The sequence below is a fragment of the Meles meles genome, chromosome 10, assembly GCF_922984935.1.
Source record: "Meles meles chromosome 10, mMelMel3.1 paternal haplotype, whole genome shotgun sequence".
NCBI classification, from domain to species: Eukaryota; Metazoa; Chordata; class Mammalia; order Carnivora; family Mustelidae; genus Meles; species Meles meles.
In genome coordinates, this window is record NC_060075.1 from 22,123,908 (window position 1) to 22,146,569 (window position 22,662).

The 22,662-nt window shown below is 39.8% G+C and overlaps 1 protein-coding gene across 1 annotated transcript in view; it reads left to right on the top strand.

Moving 5' to 3' along the window:
- COPG2 (COPI coat complex subunit gamma 2) overlaps positions 1-22,662 on the top strand; it is a 115,199-nt gene that overhangs the window by 21,405 nt on the left and 71,132 nt on the right. The window contains exons 6-9 of the mRNA XM_046021304.1: positions 7,716-7,791; positions 9,275-9,367; positions 10,676-10,762; positions 11,803-11,960. Coding sequence (XP_045877260.1) covers positions 7,716-7,791; positions 9,275-9,367; positions 10,676-10,762; positions 11,803-11,960 — 414 coding nt within the window. The remainder of the gene's footprint in view (positions 1-7,715; positions 7,792-9,274; positions 9,368-10,675; positions 10,763-11,802; positions 11,961-22,662) is intronic.

The window sequence follows — 22,662 nt, forward strand, 5'->3', positions numbered from 1 at the left end:
AGAATGTGGTTGTCGTCATGTGAAAACCAGGCCTATCTGATAAAGTAAAGAAGACACAAAGGGTAATGCTATTAGATTTGCTAATACATTTTTGAATGTTCATCATAATATGTGAACGCACTCAAAATGTAAATGATGCATTGACATAAAATATTTACAATAAGCATATCAAAAGGCTTGTAAATACAATATGTAAAGAACTCTTGTACTTCAAAAAAATTCCAAGTGATAATTCATAGAACAATATAAAGGATCTGATTGTTTTTAATCACTCTCACTAGTAATCAAAAAATGTAAATTAAAAATGCAAATGAGTTATATGATTTTTACGCATCAAACTGGCAAAAAAGAAAAAAGGCAGTAGGTGCTTATAAGGGAAACTGGTATTTTGTCTATAATAGGAGGCAGAATAATAAATTGATTCGGGTTTTCTAGAAAGTAGTTTGATAGCATTCAAATGTTGAACATTTGAAAAGCTTTATCCCTTTGACCCAGTAATACCACATTGATGGAACTATCCTCAAAACATAATCAGAGATAGCACAGAAAGGGTTATATATAATAATATTCATTGCAGTACTGTTTCCATTAGCAGAAAGGGTAAAACAATGTAAATGTCTGCTATTGGTGAATTTAATTATGTATATATAATTATATGTAATTAACCATGTTATAATCAGATTATGTGGGATTATTTTAATTTTTTGAGACATCTTTAATGATATGGAAAAGTCCTCCTAAACTGCTGAATGAGAGTTGGATTCAAGCCTTATAGGTTATATAGTCTCCCTTTAAAAAATGTTTTATGTACATAGATAAAAATATATGGATGGAAATATTCTGATGATATATACTGATGAAATATACCGATGATAACCAGTAGGTTATCTCTGGTGTCTGGGATTGTGGGTATTTATTTTCTTTAAAATTTTGAAAATTTCCCAATGTCCTAGAGTGAGGATGTATAACCCAATTATTAATTGTAATTCATTTAAGTGAATTTGGTCTTTGTACAACAACATAAATTTTGGAGGAGGGTGCTTGTTTTTAACCAGCAGTTGTATTGAATTAGTTTCAATTAATGAAGATTTCAGCTGAAAATAACAGAAAGGCAGATATAGTCACTAGGCATAGAGTAGCAAGTGTTGGTTCAGTCATGCAACAGTGTGTGAGCGCTAGTGTCTCTTGATTTTCACATTATTGCAAAATAGATGCCTGAATTACTGGCAGGGCGTCGTTCAGGGTGGGAGGGGTACCGGGAACCGGGCCAGCGAGGGCCAGCACCATCTGCCTCTTTTATCAGGTATGCAGTAGCTTTTCCCAAGGCAATTTGTAGATTTCATTTGACACAGCTGTGTTATACGACTCTCGTTAGGACCAGGAAAGTGAATATTTCGCTTTTAAAGGCCAAGTATTAGGGGCAGGCAAAGGAGAAGGGGTTGAAAATGGGTATTAGATTAGTTAGCTAACAATATTTCCCACAAGTAACGAATGAAAAATCTTCACTTAGATTGCTTATACTCACTAAATATTGGAAAAATTAAAAATAGATTAGGGTTTTTTTGTTTGTTTAGCTATTAGTACTTCCCTCGGAATCCTGTTAGGCTGCCCTGAATTATGGTTTTCTTCTAGCTCATTTTAAGGGATTAGTAGATGTAGTAGGCAGAATAATGGCCCCCTGAAGATATCCCTGGCCTAAGTCCCAGGACCTGTGAATATGTTACATTACACTGCAGAGGGGAAGTAAAGTTGCCAATCATCATGTAGGGGGAACAGGGTGGATTATCCAAGTGCCCCCCAATAAGGATAAACGACCTTAAAAGCGGAAGAAGGAAGTGGAAGGGTCAGTGAAGAGATGTGACAATGAAAGCAGGTCGCAGAAGCGAGGTTGCTGGAGGAAGGGGGCCATGAGCCTAGGAATGTGGGTGGCCTCTGGCAGTGGGAAAAGGCAAGGAAATGGATTCACCCCTACAGCCTCCAGAAAAGAATGTAACCCTGGATACCTTGATGTTATCCCGTGAGATCCGCATTGTATTTCTAATTTATGGAACTGTTAAGATAAATGAATGTGTTATTTCATCTTTAAGTTTGTGGTAATTTGTTACAGTAGCTATAGAAAATGAATAGATTTTGTAACATGTAAATATCACATCAACACATTGTGTACTTTAAAATCGTACAGTGTTACATGCTAATTATATCTCAAAGCTGGAGGGGAAAACTTGGTACCCAGAAGTGGGGCGCTGCTGTAACAAATACCCGAAAATGTGGTAGTGGCTTTGCCATTGGGCAATAAGTAGATGCTGGAAGAATTTGGAGAACATGACAGAAAAGGCCTACGTTGCCCTGAACAGAGTTGTTAGTGGAAAGCCGGATGTCCATGACCTTGGCAGACTTCAGAAAGTGAGCAGGGTAGAGAAAGCACTTATCCCTAAAGAGAACGCTCACAATGTTTTGAACGTACTGTTGGTAGAAATGTGGACGCTAAAGGTGCTCCTGGGAGGGCTCAGAAGGAAATGAGGAAGGTGTTAGCAACTGGAGGGCACGGGACCCTCGTCCTGCAGCGGCAGAGAGCTTAGTAGGATTGTGTCCCACGATTATATAGAAATCAGGACTTGTGAGCTTGGCTGTTTAACTGAGATTTCCGGAATGTCAAGGTGCAGCCTGGTTTCTTTTTACCACTCTCTTAGAGTAAAAGTGGAGAGTCGAGAAATGAATTGAGACACCTGTTAAAGAGCCAGGAGTTCTTTATAAATACATCATCGTGTTGTGCACCTGAAACAGATAGGTTATGTCAGTCGTACCCCCCCGCCCCCAAATCAAGAGTTTCTGATGTGGGAAATTTTCAGCCTACCAAAATGGCAAAGGATGCTAAAAATCAAGCCATTCAGTAAGAAAGTGTGCTCTACAGGAAAAGTCAAAGGAGTTATACTCTGCAGCCTTTTGCTAACACCTCAGAAAGATGAAAAGGTCAGAGAGGCTTCACTCACACACAACACTCCTAAGAGATCAGGAGTGTGACTCATAGATTCCCTCGGCATCTAAGCAGAAGCCAGAAATAGAGATGGGCCTCCTTTGGCAAGTTCTGTGGTGGAGGCCCTCGTCTGAGGGAGTGAGGCCCTGCCTGTTTGTGGGGTCCCGTAAGGCTCATGAGATGCTTACAGCAACAGCACCAGGCCAGTCTGGATGAAAGGGATGGAGGGGGACAAAGTGAAAGAAGGTTGTCAGGGTCCCAAAATCCTCCCAACGGGATACCGGCCGAGAAGACTGCTCAGCTTTAAACCCATGCTGCCCTCACAGAAAGGAAGGATGGCTCTGAGGGCAGGGGTACAGGCCCATAGCATGGAGCTGGGAACCATGGAGAATTCTACTCAGCAGCTGAAACCTTCGCCGGTTTGCCTGGCTGGATTTCAGAATTGCTTGGGACCAGTGACTTTTTTTTTTTTTTCCCTCATTCCATTTTCCCCTTGTGAACAGGAAAGTCTAAGTGCTATCCTGTGGTAGCCCCCTCCCCCCCCGTTGTATTCTGGGAGCAGAGAACTTGTTTTCTAGTTTCACAGGCCCACAAGTGGAGAGGAATTTCTCTTCAGGAGAGAGTATACCTAGTCTTACCTGTACCTAACTGAGCTGATTTTTGATAAGGTCAGGATTTTTGAGTCAGTGAGATTTCAACGAGCTTCTGTGAACCCCATGTTGGACTGCTAATCGATGGAACTGTAAGATAGTAAATTTTATTTGAAGCCACTAATCATGGTCCTCTGTTACAGCAGGAATAGAACTCTAATAGAGTAGATGACCACTCTGCATATGTAGACTGTTGTGTGACCTGAGAAACTATGGAGATTAAGAAAATCTGAAGGCAGACACTTCATACAAGGGTATACAAATGGCCAATAAATACATGGAAATGTTCTCAGTAGTATTAGTCCTGAGGGAAATGCAGATTGAAACCTCAGTGAGATATCCTTCCATACCCACTAGAATCTCAGTTAAAATAACAAAACCTGACAACACCAAAATCAACAAGCCTGCTCCAACACCAAGTATATTGTGGGAATATAGATTGATACAATCGCCTTAGAAAAACTTTTAAGAGGAAAAATAACTTAAAGCCCTGAAAGACTCAAAGTTTGCTTGAACAAATGTTTCTGCATGAATCAATCAAACAAAGATTTCAGTGCTCTCTAAAGTAATTTGTAAATTCAGGGCAATCTCAGTGAAAAATCAACAGGGTATATACTATGGAGTTAGAAAAGTTGATACTAAAGTTTGTGTGGAAAAACAAACATTTAAGAGGAACCAGGAAACAACTGTAGAAACACTGTGAGCTCTACAGGTCCGTGCAGTATTAAGGCCTGAACACTTAACAGTGTGATGTTGGCAGATGGATAGACCCCGGAATAAAATTGTGTGATAACTCTGTAATGAGTCACCTTGGCCATGCTGATCGACATTTTCAGAATTTTCTGGTACAAATGGAAAGCATAGAATTAGACCCAAATACATATGGAAATTTAGTGTACGCCAAGGTGGTATTTCCAGTCACTGGGATAAAGAGGTATTTCCTGATACATGATGCTGGGACAACTGAGTAGTACTTGGAAAAATAAAAGTAGGTCCGTATTTCACATCCTATACACAAATAAACTAAATGGATAAGGAATATAAATTTAAAAAATGGAAGCCTACAGGTACCAAAAGAAAACATGAGTGTATTCCTCTTTATTTTTGTTGTAGGGGAAAGCTTTGTTAGGACTATAATTCCAGAGGCAGTGAAAGAAAAGACCGATAAAAAATTTGACAACATAAGTTTCTTTTAGTTACGTGGCAAAAACACTGCATAGAAGATGAGCCAGGGGTTTTTGGTAGGTCTTAGTGGTACAGTTTCTTATGTCCATGATATTCTACACAACATTGCCACTCCTTTTGTGACAAAAGTGGTGTGACCGTAGGCTCATGACTTAAGAGATCCAGTAGTATTACAATATTCTGTTTCACCTCGGAGCCGACAGCCTGATGCAATGGTGGGATGACCTATGGAATGCTCAGCGGGGGTTGTAGGTTAGAGATGGGACCCTATTTAGTTGGAAAATTCTCCTCTAGGATGCAGCCTATGCATTAAATGGATGGTCAGTATAGTGTATGGTACCGAGAAATATAGTATGTGGGTCCAGGAATCAAGAGGTGGAAGTAGGACGTCCCATTGACTCCTGGTTCCCACTGTTTGAGGCTTGCCTTCAGCCCAGAAATACCCCACGCTTCTGGATCTGTGTGTCTGAGTGACCGGTTGGCAACCACAGGCACCCACCCCACGCTCCAGTGTTGGAGAAGTCCTAGGGCAGACAGGGAGCCGGATTGCACATTGGAAATGATGACTACCATTAGGCCACTTTGGATTATTTATGTAGTGGATTATTTAACCAGCAGGTTAAAAAAAAAAAAAAAAAAAGGAGCTGCTGTCCTCAGTTACCATAGAGGTAATTGACCTTGATCTTGGTCTGGAGCTAGGCTTATTGCTATACAAACATGGAAGAGAGGACTGTATCTAGAATTCAAGGTATGGAGTATATTTTGGTGTATTCATGTCTGAGACAGTGGCGAATAGAGAATAGGGAGCAACCAGTGGTCCACCCCTGCTAAAGTCTCCCAACAAAGAGCTCACATCCCTTGGAGTAAAGGTGTGAGCCACTTATCAGACACCAGACCAAGAGAGCTAAGGTGTTGGCAGAGAGCAAGGGGGATATAGGAGGAGTGATTATGGGAAGGAGATGGTGAACCTCAGTTACAGCTTTGGAATGGGTCGTAGCAGCAAGGATTGTACCAAATGCCCGTCATTTTCCTGCATCTTGTAGAAGGAGTGGATGGTTACCATCTCGGAGGCTTGGTGATCCGTTCAGTTTCCTGGAGGACACGTTCAAATTTGAGGGGTGCAAAGGATGGACGGTTCTGGGTGCTGCTTTTGAGCCACTCCCGTTTTCTCAGGCCTTCCCTCTGATCCCTGCTACTTGTGGTCCGCTGCTCCGGGCAGGGGCCGGCTCCCTGGCCTCAGTAGTGCCTCACTCCAGGCATACGCCATGCCTGCCTTGCATTTCTCCTCTTGCCCTGCCATTTCTCTGGCGCTTCGGTTTGGGCACTCACCTGGAACTCACCTGTGGGAGTTAACCTGTGAATTTAACTCAACGGGGAGTTAACACTCTGGGTTTAACTCTCTGCCGGTGGCTCAGACCTAGTGGGTAAATTCTTTCCTTTTCATGCCTACGGTGGCAGTGCCCTACTAGAAAAAATTCCTTTTATTAATTTCCCTCCTTTTTTGTTCACCTCCCTGTCTTCACTTCCCTTCTCTCAGAACACATTCCCAAATAAACTACCTGTCTGTAAGCCTTTGTCAGGGCAGCTCAAACTAAGCGAGAAGCACGAAGCAGCAGTCAGCAAACTTTGGCCTGTGGCTAAAACTGCCACCTCATTTTGTAAATAAAGTTTTATTGGAACACAGCCATGCTTTTTTTTTTTTTTAATGTCTTCTGCATGGCTGCTTTCATGCGATACAGAAGCCAAGGAGAGAGACCTCAGAAGAAACTGAACCTGCCAAGCCACAGTTTCTATCTAATTGGAAAAATGCAAATATTTATGAAAAAGACTGGTTGATAAATTATTTATATCCCAATAGTGGAAATCTATGCCACTATTAAAATGATATTTTAGGTGTATATTTGGATATTTAAAAATGTATAAGTACCTGAAATTAAAATCTACCAATAGAGAAAGCTTAAGATATATTAAGTGAAAACGGGAGCTGCCAGAAGAGTGGAGAGTCACCTGCATGTGTTTTTGTGTCTCTGTGGTTTTATAGATTTTTAAAAGTTCCTTAAGAAAACATAAGTGACTGTTCACAATGACTGTCTTTAGTTGAGCAGCACTGTAGGTGAGGGTGGGTGAGGCGAGACTTCGACTTTATGTTATGCCTTTCTGGATGTTTTCAATGCATGCTCTTACATGGAAATACTTCTGCAATTAAAAAAAGTGAAGAAGTTGAAGGATTATCAGTTCTTCACAACTTTCTCCTCTTGGCAACCTGATGGAGCAAGTTGGAGTTGTAGGCTGTTTTGGATCCTGTGAAGGGGAGGCATAAGTGGGAGGGGATGGATAGTCGGTTTGGGGGACAGGAAGATAAAAGGGTCAATAACAGCGTGTAAGGGCTAAAAACCTCTTTAAAGTACGGTTATGGAATTCAGTAGCTCTGTCCAACTCTTCTGCTTATTTTTGAAACGTAGTAGAAAGGTCTGAAGCCACTGACAACTGTCGCTTTAGGAAGCCATTCCTGAGAGAGAGCATGACCTCAAGAGTTAATCATTTTATTCTGTGTCTTTTAAGGAGTCTGATTGAGTTTTTAGGAGTTGGGGGATTTCACCATTGTCTTTACTTTTTATGCCAGTTACAAGCACCTAAAATTGTATATTTTGTTTATGTGATAAAGTATATTATCTCCCCTCTCATTCATATGTTAGCTCCGTGAAGGCGAAGACTTTGTTTTGCTTGCTGTTTTAAGAGCCTTCTACCCAGTAGGTTTAATGTTATTCCGCAGAAGACACTCAGTGAATATTTGCTGAATGAATCGCTGCATTAAGATAATTATGGGGACAGTGGGAATTAGCTGGGGGTGGGCTCCACAGGAAAGTGTTAATTGATTTCATGGTACCTCGTTTGATTTCTCTTAGTCTGACTAAGGACATGACTGGAAAGGAAGATGTGTACCGAGGCCCAGCTATCAGGGCCCTCTGCAGAATCACTGATGTAAGTTCTCTTTGTTTACTGAGTCATCAAAAGGGACGGTGTGTTTATCTACAGGTGGGCGTGTACATGTAATAGTATTCCCTAGTGTGACTTTGTGAGTCTTGGGTATTACCGAAACCACCAGAAAGGCTTTTGTGCCTCCAGGCTTTTTTTCTTTCGGGTCGTCTTTTCCTTTTGTGTATTTAGATTGGTCTCTTTCTCTCTCTATTTGCCCTCATGGAATTTTGTCCTCGTCGGGGAACATTGCTTGCAGGAGACCAAGACCCATTTGAATTTAGTTTTTTTGTTTTTGTTTTTAACTTCATTATAGGGTGTAGATCTCTCAGAATTTGAGGTGAAGCTTACAACAGGTGCCAGAGCAAGAAATAGGACATTTCTGAGGAACTCAGCAGCAAGATTTCTAGGATATTTACTATTATGATCCATCGACTTACCAGGCTCAGGCCTCCTCACTGAAATAGTGGAGAGAACCTGGCTAGCCATCGGCCTGCCCGTGGCTTGTAAGCATGTAGATGTGAGTCAGGTGTTTAACCTTGACTCCATCCCTGACATCTGGAGGGATGAGGTTATAGAGTATATTAGGCTGTCCCTCTCTAGGAACTCTGAGTAGGAAAGGTTAAAAGGAAAGGCAGGCTGGGCATTGCCAAGGATATCGAATAATATTTCAGCTCTATCCATGCTTGGGCATGTTTTATGTGGATGGTTACAGTCTTCTCAAGTTTTAAAGGTTGTGTAACAACAAATGGTAAACCTGGATGCTGAGAGGAGTAGTAGAAATGGTACAGTGTTCTTTGCCGCTCAGCTGTTCGGCTGTGGTGGTTTTTGGTTTTCGTATTTAAATTGATCACAGAAGCCGTGACAGAGGCAGTGCTGGCAATAAGGCTGTCTGAGTATTGATCTCCGTCTGTTTACGCATCTTCATCTGCTACCAGCCTCCCAGTGCTCAGCTTTCCTCCAGTTAAATTTAAAAAGAATTTATTTTCAGGGGATTTCCTATTGAGGGCTTACTATAGTAGTATATTAACATTTAATTCTTTGGTATCTAAAATAATCAGGGGTTCCATTTGATTGAGAGGACTCTATGGAACCCAAATAAAATACATCCCCTTCATACAGAGGTATCTTCAGAATTTCAAAACAGCTCCATCCCCATCTAGGAATTTCTTTTCTAACTGCCCTGAGTAAGTTCAGCCTCTCCTTACACCTTTGCTCAAACTGGGATTCTCCACTTTGAGACTGTTGATGTCATTGTCGAACAGTTAAGTTTTTTCCTTCCATATATACTCAAATATTCCTCTTTGAAGATTTTTGTCTGGGTCCTGCCCTCTGGGGTAGGATTACTCTATTATATGATAATCCTTTTAATGCCTTCTAAACACTGGCACAGAAACAAATAGATGACTGGTTTTGTAAATTACTTTGAAGCCGTAGTTTTGGGTGAAAATGTTGTGCTTCAACAGCGTTTCTTTATGCGCGTTACTAGGGAACAATGCTGCAGGCCATCGAGAGATACATGAAGCAAGCCATCGTGGACAAAGTCTCCAGCGTATCCAGCTCCGCACTGGTGTCTTCCTTAGTAAGTGAGCCAGCAGCCACCTGCTTCTAGCGGCCGTTAGTTTCTGCCACAAAAACCAAGAATTACTGCGATTCTCTCACAAATGAAACATTCACAAAATGTGCATACATCACTCTTTATCCTGGAGGGTTTTATCAGAGGAGCGTTAAAATGGGCAGATAAAAACATGAAATTTTCCCTCTTGGTATGATGCTGTACAGGTCTCTAAAAAGTCCTTACTGTCTCAGCAGCCAATCAACTTATAGCTTATATTTTTCTGGGGTTTTGTTTTGTTTTCTTTCTAATCGAGGTGTGACAGAGTTCTAGATTCAGTTGAAATTCCTGATGAAGAAGCACAATTGAGATTTTTTTTTTCAGTGATAAAATCTGGATATTCGTATCTCAGACAGTGTACCCAAAACTTATGTAAATTCCTCCTTTTTTCCTTTTTTAGCTTAATGAATATCATTTATTCAGTATGAAATCTTTATATGTTCTGCATGTTAAGAATAAATGTACATTAAATCTTGGTTTAAAAAAAAAACCCAGGAAATCTTCATGTTGAAAAGTTTTGGTAGTTAGAGTTCTGTTGTATACATAATGAAGATGAGGGTAAGGGAAAGTGGTGGACAGGCAAGACACTGGCCGATTTTTAAAAATTTTTATTTGTTTTTTAAATCTTTGTGACCTGTACTTCTGCCTCTTGCCGCTTCATCCTCTGCTTTCTGTAGCGTGTGTGGTGTCCCTCAGTCCAGAGCCTCTTGTCCCACTCTAAATTTCTTACCGGAAAGTGGTCTTTGTTTCAGCAATACCTTTTCTTTCTCCTGTTTATCCAAACAAAATGCATCCTTCACAGCTTTATCACTTTGCATTTGATGAGAGTCGCTTGTTCCTGTGTGACTGGATTAGGTCAGACCCAGAAGAGGTTCTGGGTATGGAATATAATGGGTCAAGAAGGGGATATATCAGTACTATTTCTCTCTCTCTTTTTTTTCCCTTCCAGTTGAGTTCTACTTCCTGGAAGTAGAACACAGAGTGCGAACATTGTTTAAGCACCATTCACTAGCCCTTCCTTTGCTGTCCTTCCCCTCTCATCGAGTCCTTTCATGCATGTCTCTCAGCGACCCCCACCCCCGCCCCAACATCTTGGAGAAAGTTTCTGGTTTATTAATTGCCTTGGGAGTAGAGATTTGAAATAGATTCCTAAAAGCTACAGAGTTGTCTCTTTCATTTGGAAATGTCTGTTAGTGATTTTCTAAGAAAACCAGTTCGTGCTTGCAAACCTCTAGTCATCGTGCATGATCTCCTCTTACTTTGCTCTGTGTCTAGCACATGATGAAGATAAGCCATGATGTGGTCAAACGCTGGGTCAACGAAGCCCAAGAAGCTGCTTCCAGCGACAACATTATGGTCCAGGTACCACCATCGAGTCATACTGGGTCTTGGGACCATATTTCTTTAACCCTCTATCTTAGGGGCAACGTGTTGACTCCCCAGATGTGTACTAGCTAAAGGCTAATACGGAGCGGCTTATTAGTACGTATTGTCAAGTACGTGTCCCACTGATTAGAATTACCGTCTGAGGCCCTGCGAGTGTTTCATAAAAGCTGTAGGAAAGTTCAAGAAAGATTCTTATGTTCAGTGGTGGTTGGAGATGCTCATTCCAAAGGTCCTTCATATTGCATTTCTGACCTTTATTTGAAAAATAATTTGTGATGAAGGATGTCCCAGTTCTAGGCTTTTCAGAACTTGGTTATGGTAGACATTACACAAACAGGGAAGAGTAATTTTTAGTTTGTGAAACTTAAAAACCTTCTTGGGAAGATCTTTTGATACTCATTAGTTCCTAATTAAGAGGAATAAGATTAAAATTTTAACTGGCAATTTTGTGTACTTGGGAGGATACGTATTCATCCCCTTTCAGTGTTTACAATTTCTCACGTTAGCATATTCAGTTATGAGGAAACAGAGTAGTAATTTTTCCCTCAAGGAACATTCTCACTCTTTTAACTTTTATTGTGTTTTTACACAAAGTGCCGCGATAATTACACTCCTTAAGTCTGCTTTAGGAGTTTACTCCTTTAACTACTAACATGGCCGCAGATGACTTAAAGCCACTAACAGAGACCTGTGACACTGGTAAAGCCTGGGACCAGAGAGCCTTTGTCCTAAGGATGTGTGGGGCCACGCTGAACCTTCTAGAGCCATCTTCGGATTGTAGGTCACCTCTTTAATACCACTGGTCCAATCTGAGTCTTTGATTTCTGGGGGTGAAGCTCTTATCCTCTCAGTCTTGCCTGTGTTTGATTCAGTATGAAAAAGATATTCTGTTGGTATACATTTCACTTGGGTATCTCTTTGCTAAAAATCTAGGGCCATATGATTTGATTTTCCTGGAAGTTTGTTCTCTCTCTCCTCAGCTTTCTGTGTGTGACATCGTTTTTCTTGTTCTTTAGTACCATGCACTGGGAGTCCTGTATCACCTCAAAAAGAATGATCGCCTTGCTGTTTCTAAGATGTTGAATAAATTTACTAAATCCGGTCTCAAATCACAGTTTGCTTACTGCATGCTGATCCGAATTGCCAGTCGCTTACTAAAAGAAAACGAAGAGGGGTAAGTGTCTTCATCTAAACCCCCAGTTATTTTCTGTTTGCTGGGTTAACCTACTTCTGAGTTTATTTTCTTCATGAATATTTTTTTGGGTAGTGCTGATTTTACAGACGGATTTGGTGTTTTCCAAATAAAGAAAATTCATGGGATTCTAAGTAATGCAACCTTTTTAAAAAATTTACTTTAATGTATGCTCTGGTATATGGGTTTATGATCGCCAATAATGTGGTAAGAAACTGATATTGAACAAGAAATACTTATAGATTTTAGGGTCTGCAATAATATGAAAGCTAGAAGTGACATGAAGAATCTTGTTTGGTCCTTTTATTTTTATAAAAGAATATTGAAGTGCTGTATTTAATGATTTATTTATTTAAAAGGCATGAAGGAAGAAAAGAGAATTCCACATTTGTAAGGCTCAGATCGTTCATGAAGTAGTGTTTTATTATTTGATGGTAGACTGTGATGGTAGAAGGATGAATATTTTAATCTCTTAATTAACCACAAAAAATAGATCTAGCATAAATGTCAACAGAGAAGATAAAATGGAATATTAAAAAAATATATTCGGTTGAGCTTCCTGCTTCTGGTAATGGTGGAGTAGCTAGTTCATACTAGTCCACTGCAAATACTTCTATCATTAGTATAAAACTTTGCCTTCCCTCAAAAGTAGGAAAACCCACCACTGTTTGAAGTACTGGTGAGTGGTGAAAAGTAGGCAAAACTGAAAGGAAATTGATGTCTGAGAGGCAGAAGCTGTAATAGGTGAGATTTCTATATTTCTGACTTGTCTCCTGAGATCCTACAGTTCCCAGATGTGGGATCACAGAAAGCCAAAGTATTTACTGGACAAGAGGGGTCAGAACATAGTTTGAGATTGGAGGAGTGATGAAAACCTGTGGTGGAAATCCTGGAAAGGAGGGAACCACAATTGGGGTAAGCCCCCCCAAGGCCATTTCAAACTGTAAAACTCTGTGGTTTATATACAGTAAAAAATTGATAGAAGTACAAAGAATTTGGAAAATGTGACTAGTAGTTAAGAGATAAAGCAGTCAACAGATACTGACTCTGATATGACCTGGACATTGGAATCAGGAGACAAAAACTTGAGCAGATTTATAAAAGATGCTTTCAAGAGTTTAAGTGGGAAATAGTTATAATGGATGAGCAGGGGAAATGAAAACTATAAAAAGGAACTAAAAGGACATTCCAGAACTTTAAATTCCTACTAGTCAGAATGCAACCAGAGAAGCAGAACGTGTAGCAGATAAATATATAAAGAGATTTATTACAAGGAATTGGCATTTGTCGTGGGAGCTTGCTAAGCAAGTCCAAGACCTTTAGGGCAGACTGTTGGGAAGGGAAGATACCATAGGCAGGTTGGAACTCATGAGCATAGGGTGAAGCTGCTGTCCACTGGTGGAATTTGTCATCTCACATTTTACTATAAGCAGCAAGATGAAACCAGGTCACAGCTTCAACACTTTCCCTGGAAAATTCCCTCCAGTAAAGAGTCGGGTTCATTATCTACAGGTTATGCTTTCGTGCATAACTGCAGGATACCATTTCGCTAATCTCTCCACTAACCTATAACAAGGATCCACTTTACTCCAGTTTGCAATAACTTCTTCTTCCTTCTGTGCTCTTGCAGGATCCTCCAAGACTGGATTTTCCCCCTCCCTTCCCCCCTCCCCTTCCTTCCTACCTTCCTTCCTTTTTAATTCTAGTATCGTTAGCCTACAGTGTTCTGTTAGTTTCAGGTGTACAATACAGTGATTTAAGAATTCCATACATCAGCCAGTCCTCATCAGAACAAGTGCACTCCTTAGTCCCCATCACCTATTACCTCACCCCCATCCACCTCCCCTCTGGTAACCATCAGTTTGTTCACTATAGTTAGGAGTCTGTTTCTTGGTTTATCTCTCTCTTTCCTTTGTTTATTTGTTTTGTTTCTTAAATTCCACATATAAGTGAAATCATATATTTTTTCTGTCTTATTTCTCTTAGCATTATACTCTTGAGCTCCATCCATGTTGTTGCAAATGGCAAGATTTCATTCTGCCTTATGGCTGAATATGCTGCTCTGTGTGTGTGTGTGTGTGTGTGTGTGTGTGCGCACACATACCCAATCTTCTTTATCCATTGATCTATCGATAAACACTTGGCTGCTTCCATAACTTGATTACTGTAAATAATGCTGCAATAAGCATAGGAGTGCATGTATCGTTTTGAATTAGTGGGTTTTTTTTTTTTTTTATTCTTTGGGTGAATATCATGGGGTATTTTTATTTTTAACTTTGAGAAACCATAAACTCCATATTGTCTTTCATAGTGGCTGCACCAGTTTGCATTCCCACCAAGAGTATGAGTGTACCTTTTTCTCCACATCCTCACCAACACTTGTTGTTTCTCATGTTTTTGATTTTAGTCATTCTGACAGGTGTGAGGTGGTATCTCTGTAGTTTGGGGTTGCATTTCCCTGGTGATGAGTGATATAGGGTATCTTTTCATGTGTCTTTTGACAATCAATATTCTTCTTTGGAGAAATGTCTGTTCATGTCTTCTGTCCATTTTTAATTGGATTGTTTTCTGAGTGTTGAGTTTTAGAAGTTCTTTATATATTTTGGATACTAACTCTCCATCAGATATGTCCTCTCCTTGCAAATGACCTCTCCCAATTAGTAGGTTGTCTTTTAGTTTTGTTGATTGTTTCCTTTGCTGAGCAGATTCCTTTCATTCTGCTGAAATCCCTATAGTTCATTTTTGCTTTTGTTTCCCTTGCTTTAGGAGATGTATCTAAAAAGATACTGTTACAGCCAGTGTCAGAGAAATTACTACCTGTGGTCTCTTCTAGGTTTTTTTATACTTCCCGATCTCATATTTAGGTCTTTAATCCATTTTGAGCTTATTTTTGTGTATGGTGAAAGAAACTGGTCCAGTTTCATTCTTTTGCAGGTAGCTCTTTAGTTTTCCCAACACCATTTGTTGAAGAGACTGTCTTTTTCCCGTTGCATATTCTTGTCTCTTTTTGTAGATTAGTTGGCCTTATATTTTTGGGCTTATTTCTGGCCTTTCTATCCTGTTCCTTGTATCTGTTAATCTGTTTTTGTGCCATTAGCCTACTGTTTAGATTGCTACAGCTTTGTAGTATAACTTGAAATCTGGAATTGTGATACCTCCTGTATGGTTTTGTTCTTTCTTAAGGTTGCTTTGGCTATTTGGGGTTTTTGTGGTTCCATGCAAATTTTAGGATTGTTTGTTCTAGTTCTGTAAAAAATACTGTTGGCATTTTGTTAGGGATTACATTAAATCTGTAGATTGCTCTGAGTATTATGGACATTTTAACAATGTTTGTTCTTCCAATCCATGTGCATGGAGTATCTTGCCATTTGTGTTCTCTTTAATTTCTTTCATTAGTGTTTTATAATTTTCAGAGTACAGGTTTTTCATCTCCTTGGTTAAGTCATTCCTAGGTATTTTATTATTATTGGTGCAGTTGTGAAAGGGATTGCTTTAGTTCCCTTCTGTTTATTATTAGTGTGTAGAAATGCAGTGGATTTCTGTACATTGAAGTTTTTCATCCCCTGACCTTACTGAATTTATCTGTTCTAGTAGTTTTTTGGTGGAGTCTTTTTAGTATATATATTATACTATATATAGTATATGCAAATAGTGAAAGTTTTATTTCTTCCTTACTAACTTGGATTCCTTTTATTCCTTTTTCTTGTCTGATTGCTGTGGCTAGGACTTCCAGTACTATGTTGGATAAAAGGGGTTAGAGTGGACATCCTTGTCTTGTTCCTGATCTTAGGGGAAAAGCTTTCAGCTTTTCACCATTGAGTATGTTAGCTGTGGGTTTTTCATTTAAGGCCTTCATTATGTTGATGTATATTCCCTCTAAACCTACTTTGTTGAGGGTTTTTATCATGAATGAATGTTGTACTTTGTCAGATGCTTTTTCTGTATCTATTGAAGTGATCATATGGTTTTTATCCTTTTTACTATTAAAGAGATATATCGCATTGATTGATTTGCAAATATTTAACTACCTTTGCATCCCTGGGATAAATCCCACTTAATTATGGTGAATGATTTTTTTTTTAAGGATTGTTAGATTTGATTTTTTAATATATATATTTTTTAAAATATTTATTCATTTATTTTAGAGAGAGAGAGCATGAGTGGGAGGTGCAGAGGGAGAAGGAGAAAGAAACTCAAGCAGATTCTGTGCTGAGTGTGGAGCACTACACAGGACTCAATCTCACTACCCTGAAATCACTGCTTGAGTTGAAACCAAGAGTGGGATGCTTAAATGACTGCAGTCACCAGGTGCCCTGATTTGCTAATATTTTGGTGAGGATTTTTGTATCTGTGTTCATCACAGATAGTACTTTTTATTTTTTTTTGGTAGTATCTTTATCTGGTTTTGGTATGGGGGCAATACAGGCCTCATAGTTTTCATTCCTCTTCTATTTTTTGGAATAGTTTGTGAGGAATAGGTATTAATTCTCTAAATGTCAGGTAGAAGCCATCTAGTCCTGGACTTTTGTTTGTTGGGAGTTTTTTGATTACGGATTCAGTTTCATTGCTGGTAATCTGTTTAAGTTTTCTGTTTCTACTAGATTCAGTTTTGGGAGGTTATGTTTCTAGAAATTTATTCATTTCTTCTAGGTTGTCCCGTTTGTTGGCACATAGTTTTTCATAATATTCTATTGCAATCCTTTGCATTTCTGTGGTGTTGGTTATTATTTCTCCTCTTTCATTTCTGATTTTTCTGAGTCCTCTCTTTTTTGATGAGTCTAAGTGTTTATCAATTTTGTTGATCTTTTCAAAGAACCAGCTCTGGTTTCATTGATCTGTTCTGTTTTTTAGTTTCTATATAATTTATTTCTGCTCTAATCTTTATTTCCTTCCTTCTACTGGTTTTCGATTTTGTTTTTCTTTTTCTGGCTCATTTAGGTATAAGGTTAGGTTGTTTATTTTAGATTTTTCTTGCTTCTTGAGGTAGGCCTGTATTGCTATAAACTTCCCTCTTAGAACTTCTTTTGCTGCATCCCAGAGATTTTGGACTGTTACGTTTTCATTTGCATTTGTCTCCATGTATTTTATTTCCTCTTTGATTTTTTTGGTTGACCCATTGATTGTTTAGTACCATGTTATTTAACCTCCATGTATTTGTGCTCATTCCAGATTTTTTCTTGTGGTTGACTTCTAGTTACATAGTGTTGTGGTTAGAAAAGATGCATGGAATGACTTCGATCTTTCTGAATTTGTTGAGACTTGTTTTGTGGCCTCATATGTTATCTATTCTGGAGAATGTTCCATGTACACTTGAAAAGAATGTGCATTCTGCTGTCTTAGGATAGAGTCCAAGACCAGATTTCTACAAGTGGTCTGTGAACCCTCACAGGCAGTGTTCTTAAAGACCAGATTTCTAATAGCAGTCTGTTTAAGGCAATTTAGGCTTTTTTCATCATGCTCCCCCGAATTCCACCTCTAGCCTCTACCCACTGCCTGCTTCCAGAGACAATTCCACAGTTTCACGTTTTTGTTACAGTAACATCTTACTGTCAGATACCAAAATCTGTATTGGTTCTTTATTGTTACCATAACAAATGATCACAAACATAATGGCTATTAAAACATCCATTTATGATCCTGTGATTCTGTAGGTTAGATAGAAGTCTCATGGGCTAAAATCAGAATGTTAGCAGGATGCTGATGCTCACTGGAGGCTTTGGGGAAGAATTCACTTTTAATCTTATTTACGTTGTTGGCCAAATTCATTTCTTTGTGGTTAAAGATCAGTAGGTCTCTATTTCCTTAATGGCTGTCAGCCAGGGGTTGGTGTGTGTCATGTAAGGTAACATATACTCAGGTTCCATGGACGAAGCCTGGACATCTGGGGGGCCGTCCTGCCTGCCACACAGACAGTAACCGAGATGGGTAATTTACTGGATAGACTTAGCAGCAGACTAGAGATGGCTAGCAAAAGAGTGAAGGATTTGAAGAACATAGGAAACAGATGAAAGAAGAATAAACGCTTCAGAGAACTGTGGGATACTGTCAACTGGTATACCACTTGGTGTGTAATTGGAATTCCCGCGGGAGATGTGAGAGACTGGAGTAGAAAAGCTACACGAGGAAATAATGAATGGATTTCCTAATATGCATTCATTCCACCAGTGCAAGGTTCATTTAACAGTCAAAACCCAACATAACACTCCTTGTTTAAAGAATAAAGGAGAATAATCTCAATATCGTAATGGATGCAGAAAAAGCTCTTGATAAAATTGAGTGACAATTTATGATTAGAAATCTCTTTCACAGCAAAGAATAGAAAGGAACATCATTATTCTGATAAGGTGCCAAAAAAATCTCCAGTAGACTTTATACTTATTGGTGACCTATTAAGGATTTCCCCTTGAGATTATAAATGAAACAAGGATGCCTACTAACGTTTATATATATGAATATATATAAAATTTTTTTAAGCAGCATTTTACTGGAAGTCATACTTGATGCAATAAATCAAAAAATAGAAAATCTAAGGATTGGAAAGAGGGCAAAAAACTGTCTTTGCTGACAGCATGATTGTGTATGTAGAGAATGTAAAATCTACGGATTAGCTATCAGAATTGATATAACTGATATGTGAATTTATCAAGGTTACTGGATAGGTCAGATTCCAAAATTGATTTTATTTCTGTATTCCAGCAACCAATCAGTAACATAAGATTTTGAGGGGCATCTGTCTGGCTCAATCGGTTAAGTGTCTGACTCTTGATTTAGGCTCAGGTCATGATGACCTTCAGGTCATGATGACCCTCAGGACCTTCTGCTCCTCCCCTGCCCTACCCTCTCCTTCTTTTTTGCCTTTTCTACATAAAATAAAATAAAATACATTTTTTAAAAAAGACGTATTTATTTGAGAGAGTATGTGTGCCCGTGAGCTGAGGGAAGGGCAGAGTGGGGGTGGGGAATAGATTCTAGGCTGAGTGAGGGGCCTGATCTGGGGCTCAATCCCAGGATCCTGAGGTCATGACCTGAGCTGAAACCAAGAGTCAGACGTTCAACCTATTGAGCCACCCAGGTGCCCCAGAATAAAATAAAAATTTGAGCATGCCTGAGTGGCAGAATAAAATAAAAATTTGAGCATGCCTGAGTGGCTCAGTTGGTTGAGCATCTGCCTTTAGTTCAGATCATGCTCCCAGGGTCCTGGGGTCCAGCCCTGTGTTGGGCTTTCTGCTCAGCAGGGGGACTGCTTCTCTCTCTGTCTCTCTCTCTCTCTGTCAAATAAATCTTTTTAAAAAAGAAAGTTCACCATGAAAAACAAGTAAAATTGTGAAAAGATGGCACTATTTGTATTGAAATCAAATCCTTAGGAATAATATATCTACCCCAAATCGTATACATTTCTACACAAAATTATAAAATGTTCTTGAAGTATAACCGAATAAATGGTTAAATCCTCTTCTTTGATTGGAATATTCAATACTATAAAGATGACTTTGATTTTTGAATTTAGTGGACCCCCGAGCAGAATCTCAGTTGGCATCTTCTAAATACCAAACAAGAATGCATGCATTTGTGCGTCAAAAGACAAACCAAGGATACCTCTAGTGCTGTATTCAGTCCAGATGGAAGGAGTCCGAATGTCCGACCACGTTAGAATGAGAAAATCAGTTGTGGCGTGTTCATATAGTCAGTAGTGTTCAACAGAAATGTACAGAGTCCTGTTAAATGCAACCACGTGGATAAATGTCACTAAGTCACACAGATACATTCTGTATGGTTCTGTTGGAGTTAATTTGAGACTCGGTAGGCACAACCGATCTGTAGCCTTAAAAGTTCCTATTTATCTTTAGGGCAGAAAGACCGTTTGTGCCTGGGAGGTGGTGTCTAGGAGCTTGAGATATTCATCTTCATCATGGTAGCTTTGTAATAATTCACTTAGGACTTAGTTACTCCTGTTGTAGAACAGATTACTGAAAAACAACCAGGTTAAAAGGACAAATACTTATTTTCCCCCACACGGTTTCTGTAGATTAGGGGTTTGGGAGTGTTGTTAGCTGGCTCCTGCTTGAGATCCTTCATGAGATTGTAATCAAGATGTTGGTCGGGGGGCGCCTGGGTGGCTCAGTGGGTTAAGCTGCTGCCTTCGGCTCAGGTCATGATCTCAGGGTCCTGGGATCGAGTCCCGCATCGGGCTCTCTGCTCAGCAGGGAGCCTGTTTCTCTCTCTCTCTCTGCCTGCCTCTCTGCCTACTTGTGATCTCTCTGTCAAATAAATAAATAAAAATCTTTAAAAAAAAAAAAAAGATGTTGGTCGGGGTTGTGGTCATTGGAAGGCTTGGAGGAGGCTGGAGAATCTGCTTTCAGGGTCACTCACTCACATGACTGGTGCCTTGGTGCAGGCTGTTGGCAGGACATCTGAGTTCCTTGCCACGTAGACCTCTCCATAGGGCTGTTCAGCATCCTCATGACATTGCAGAAGTCGGTCATTTTTTCGTGACTTAGTCTTTGAAACCACATTTCAACATTTCTGCAATATTGTTTTGGGTAAAAAGATCAACTCTATTCAGTGTGGCTGGGGACTAGAAAAGGGAGTGAATACCAGAAACCAAGAATCCCTGGGGGCGTCTCCAAGTTCGGCTACTGTACTAGTATGCTACAGCTGCCATAACGAAATACCGCAGACTAGGGGGCTTAAACAACAGAAATGTATTTGCTCACAGTTCTGGAAGCCAGGAAATCTAAGATTAGTGTGCCAGTAGGGTTGGTGTCGGGTGAGAACTCTCCTTTGGGTTGCAGACTGCTACCTTAGCACTGAGCGCTCACGTGATCTTCCTTTGGCACATTTGTGTACGTGCGCACACGCACACACACACACACACACAGCAGGCAAGAGCAAGTGGTCTATCAGATCAGGACTCAACCCTTATAACATCATTTAACTTCATTACTTCATTTAACTTAATTACTTCCTTGGAGGCCCCATCTCTAAGTAGAGTCACACTGTGGGTTAGGACTTGACTATGAATTTGGGGGAGTGAGGGGGACACAGACATTTCGTGTATCTTCTGTATTTTTATATAATTTAATACGAAGTTAACGCTTTGAGGTGCTGGTCAGTTCTCAGGCCTACGGAAAGGTTGGATCCTTAGAGTGAGCACACACACATGCAGCACCAGAGGCTAAGTAGAACGCAGTGCAGAGATAAGTGAGCATGCTTTAACACTGATTTTTTTCTTTTTCTTTTTTTTTTTTTAAGATTTTATTTATTTATTTGACAGATAGAGATCACAAGTAGGCAGAGAGGCAGGCAGAGAGAGGAAGGGAAGCAGGCTCCCTGCTGAGCAGAGAGCCCGATGCGGGGCTCGATCCCAGGACTCTGGGATCATGACCTGAGCTGAAGGCAGAGGCTTTAACCCACTGAGCCACCCAGGCGCCCCAACACTGAATTTTTTCTTAACGAGGGTAAAGAGAAAATTCTAGAGATTATATGAAAACAAAGATACTTAACCTGTAGTTTTATTTAGGTTTCTCTGTGGCATTGTATGCAAAGCAGCAGTGGAGCAGTGTCTTCATAGTGCTGTGGGAAATAACGGTCAGCCTAGAACACTCTCCCAAACTGTCGTTCACCAGTGGGCCTCAAAGCAAGGTAGTTTTAAGCATAAGGGTTTACCATGAATAGTCTATCAATCACTTTGTAGGAATTATTCATAGATTTACTCCAGCATGAACAAATACCCGCTCAGAAGGCAGCAGTGGGATTTACGAAGTAAGAATAAACAATGGATTAGTATAAGCATTAGTAATTATAAATATTTTAACTTTTTAAATTTTAATAAAAAGCTCAGATTCCAGAAGACAGCAACATGATAAATAATGGGGTAGCTGGTGGTATTAGGTGGAAATGAAAGCATGCTAAGATTTTGGTTTGGGTTTTTTTTGTCTTGTTTTGGTCTTTCTGGGGAGGAAGATGTTAATTTTTATCTTCTTATATTTATTTATTTAAGCGGTCTCTACCCCCAACATTGAGCTTGCACTCATGATGCTGAGATCCAGCAGCCATGCACCCCAAGATGTTAATTATCAATGTTAACCTTTGTCAGAAAAACATATGGCCTAGTAACTAAGAATATAAATGGAACGTAAGGCTTAAAAAATAAAAATGGAAGAAAGAAAACTTGATCAAAGTTTAGTGAAGAACAATAGAGTATAGAAATTGAAAACAAATCAGGTGGAGTTCAGTGTAAATGTATTAGTTATCTCTTGCCGTGTGACAAATTAGCACCAAACTTAGCAGCTTATCACAAACATCCTCTCCTAGTTTCTGTGGTCAGGAATCTGGACGTGGCTTAGCTTCTGGTTTTGGTCCAGGGTCCTTCATGAAGTTGCAGTCAAGCTGTCAGCCAGAGCTGCTCTCATCTAGATCTGGAGGATCTACTTCCAATTTCCCTCGTGTAAATGTGGACAAGCCTCAGTTTCTCCCTGGCTGTTGGCCAGGTGCATCAGTTTCTCGCTTTGGCAGCCTCTCTGCTGTCTACTTGAATGTCCTTACAGCATGGCAGTGGCTTTTCCCAAAGCAAGGAAGTAGTGGGAGAGAGACTCAGGCAGAAAACTGCAGTGCCGTATAAGCTAGCTAATCTTTTTTTTTTTAAATTTTTTTATTTTTAATTTATTTGACAGAGATCAGAAGT